Genomic DNA, 3,592 nt, shown 5'->3' on the forward strand with positions numbered 1-3,592 from the left:
ATATATACACACATATATATGTATATATATTTTACTTTGTATGTATCAATATATATATATATATATATATATGGAAATATATATATACATATATAAACAAATATATATATGTATACATTAATATATATATAAATATATGTATATGTATATATATATATAAATATATATGAATATGTGTGTTTGCGTGTGTGTATATATATATAAATATATACATACAAATATAAATATATATATATATGAATTTATTTTTGTGTATATATATATATAAACATATATTGTGAATTAGTGTTTGTATATATATTTAAATATTTCAAACATATGTCTAACCCTATACCGACATAATACTTACAGACTTTGAAATTGTGATGGATACTTTAACATCCGTGATAATTATTTGTTGAAACATGAATCCGTAAATAATGGCATCCAAAATACTTTATTCGCCAAATTATGCACCAAGCGAGCACTTCGTAATTAATGGTGCAGCAGAGACTTTTAGCAAATTTATTCTTTACATATCATTGCTTTACTCGTCATCTTCATCATCATCGTTGTTGATGTTGAAGTACTTGATCTCGTAGGTTCCCTTATCGGAAGCAACTACACGCATCCAATCGCGAAGCTGATGCTTCTTTAGGTACTTCTTGGTCAAGTACTTTAGGTAACGCTTGGAAAAAGGCTCCTGTGAGACGAACGAGTAGACGATGCGTAAGGATACATAGCTTGTGACTAGAAAAGACAACGTAAAAGGCCTCGGATTTTGGCTTCCATTTGCGTTCAGGTCATATATTTGTATAATCATTTTGGACTCATGGGATTGACAGATTATGAAAAAGCATCATTACAAACAAACAAAAAACAAATCCACTCAGTATATATAATCATGTTGAAAAAGAAAGAATATAGATGACCTACCTCAGCGGTCACGTTGATCTTGGCTCCAACAGCTTTAATGGATACCTTGTTTCCTAGGTTACCAACCTTGCCATCAACCTTAACACGGTCGTGCAAGAACTTGACCTATTTTTGTGTTGGGATCGAGATCGGATATGTTTTTTTAGGGATTAGGGAAGAGAGCCCTAATCCTACTAAAAGGATTAGGGAAGAGAACCCTAACCCTGAAGGTTAGGGAAGAGAACCCTAACCTTGCAGGAGTGACGAGTTTTCTCGTGTATCCTTGCAGTATTGTAGTTTGTTATTGTTTATCATCAAATTACCCTACATCGAAGTAGCCGCTCAATCTTCGGATCACACGATCGATGGACCATCAATTGCCACAGAAGACTTCAGCAAGATAGGTATACTCTAGAGATTGCAATAACACCTCGGCACAAACGTTTCGCCAGTTTTAATCAAATCACTTCAACCAGGGAAGGTGAAGTATCACCGCATCGCGTTTTTAGCATGTGCATGCATCTAACCAAAATATTGAAAAACTACTGCACAATCTATCTGTCGGCAATATATCTGAAACTAACAGCCCTAAAATGTGCTACTGTTTAGATTGATATGAAATAAACATAAAATTACAAACTTGTGCACTTTGAGAACGTGTGCGTCTACAGCGCAAGTAGCTAATTATCTGCATCTAAGACTTACGAAAGAGTTGATGTCAAGGATGTTATCATCAACGGGACGGGCGCAGTCGATGACGAACTTCATCTGTGTCTTTTTGGCATTTTTCTTGCCGGCGGGTACTCGAGCAACCATTTTTGCAGATGTGTTTAACAACAAACTCAGAAGATGGTTATGTGGAAAAGGATAAGGACTGTGTGTGCACACGCTTTCTAATATTGTTGTAGCACTGCTTGTTTCGGTCTGGTGGTGTTGGGTGAACCACGTTCAAGTTTGTTTTTTAATTCACACGCGGGCAGCGGGGGCGGGTTCCATAAATATATCGCCGGAAAATAATGTGAGAAAAGCCAATTCCAGTTTTCCGGTTTGGAAACTAATTTCGAATTTTCCACAAAAATTAGTTTTTGTCCATTTGTTTCAATAAAACCGGTCCGGACGACCGGGCCCCCTCACTCCCAAGTCCCAAGTCCCAAGTCCCAGACTCCCATCAGACATCAGCCCCTGTTCCCAAATCTCAGTTCTCTCAGCTAGTAGTAGACTGCTCTGAGAGAGACTGCCAAACTTGTATTCAATTTTATTAGGTGAGGGCTGTGAAGTGTGAGCTGTGAAACTTGAGACACAAAATAGCAATATGACTCATACTATCCTATTTATGAAAACAGCGGCTATGCTGAAAAACATATTTAGATGCCAACACCGCCAGTGCGCATCTGGGGGCTGCTGTGGAGTCATACTCAACGCCGAATTGTGTCAGAAAATATTTTGAGCCAATCCGTATTTAGCTACTTGACTATAAACCAATTATAATGAAGATAAACTATCAATAATTCCACGTGGAATACACTTTATACAACTAAAAACTTCAGTGCGTCCATTTACCGAGGAATCTGTACGAAAAAGCTTTATTTAAAAAAAACCCCCCAGAAGGGTTGGGAAGTTTGGAAGTTTGGATCCAGGATTTCGGAATTAATATCGGCATTTACGCTGTCTTATACCGATTTTCATAAATCCGCAAAAAGGTTCCTAACCCAAATACGAAAATAAAGCTCAAATTTAGGAATAGTCTCAATAGTATACCCTAATTTGGTGCTCGAATTTAGCGTTTCGCCTGGGCTTCTCCAGAGCTGTCACCAATTTTCTCCTCGAATCGAGGACTTCGAGAGCACATCCTCAGTCCAGAATATGTGGGTTTTTACACTCCCCTATCAATCGCAATAGTGTCCTCTGAATTCTGACGATCTCAGGCAGCTCGCAACACAGCAACTATCAAGTGGCGTTTCGCTTGTGCAGAAGCCATCGTAAAATTCAGACACGGAGAAGGATACTTTGCACAGACAGAGACAGACATCTGACAGCTGTGACAGCGCTAGTAGTAACCCAAACAACCCAAGCAATCTATAGCCAGAAACCTCCACAGGTCGAGGAATCCGGAGTCGCGAACATTAGTGTAAGTGGCGGTGAAGGACAAATTCTATTGCGTCCGCGATATCAGCCACTGACAGCAACAATACACAGACAAGCCCAGAACAACGAACGAAAACAGCAACGTACACTAAGCCAAACTAATCAAAAACAGAGGTACCGACCAGTACACTCCAGCGCCCCGTGTTGGATCAACTTGGTAAGTCAGATATCAGTGGCGATGAACCATACGCAGAATACACTATTTAAGCCCGACAAGTAGATATGATATCAATTAGCACATACAATTATCATGGTATCCCGCGATCGTGCACGTAGCCAACGCTTAGACGCTTAGATGATCCGCAATATTAGAGCTAGATGTATAGATAAACGCATACATGATCGATATATATATATATATATATGCGTGTAATGTGTGTATATATATATATACACACATATATATATATACATATATATATATATATATATGTATATAGTATATAATAGAGTGCATAATGTGTGTCTTGTATATGATATTAGTTTATTATTTTATTAGGTCCATGTTGTATATCTATTGTCTTATAGTTATAATATATATATATATATATAT

The 3,592-nt window shown here is 37.6% G+C and overlaps 1 protein-coding gene across 1 annotated transcript; it reads right to left on the bottom strand.

The window, feature by feature from the left end:
• Positions 1-398: 398 nt before the first annotated feature.
• On the bottom strand, positions 399-1,851 carry SARC_07305 (ribosomal protein L22e). Its single transcript, XM_014298757.1, has 3 exons — positions 1,600-1,851; positions 916-1,020; positions 399-682 (listed from the first exon to the last, which is right to left on the bottom strand). Exons 1-3 carry the CDS (start codon positions 1,708-1,710, stop codon positions 527-529), a joined length of 372 nt encoding a protein of 123 aa, XP_014154232.1. The 5' UTR covers positions 1,711-1,851; the 3' UTR covers positions 399-526.
• Between the last annotated feature and the right edge of the window lie 1,741 nt (positions 1,852-3,592).

Source organism: Sphaeroforma arctica, assembly GCF_001186125.1.
Source record: "Sphaeroforma arctica JP610 unplaced genomic scaffold supercont1.571, whole genome shotgun sequence".
NCBI lineage: Eukaryota > Ichthyosporea > Ichthyophonida > Sphaeroforma > Sphaeroforma arctica.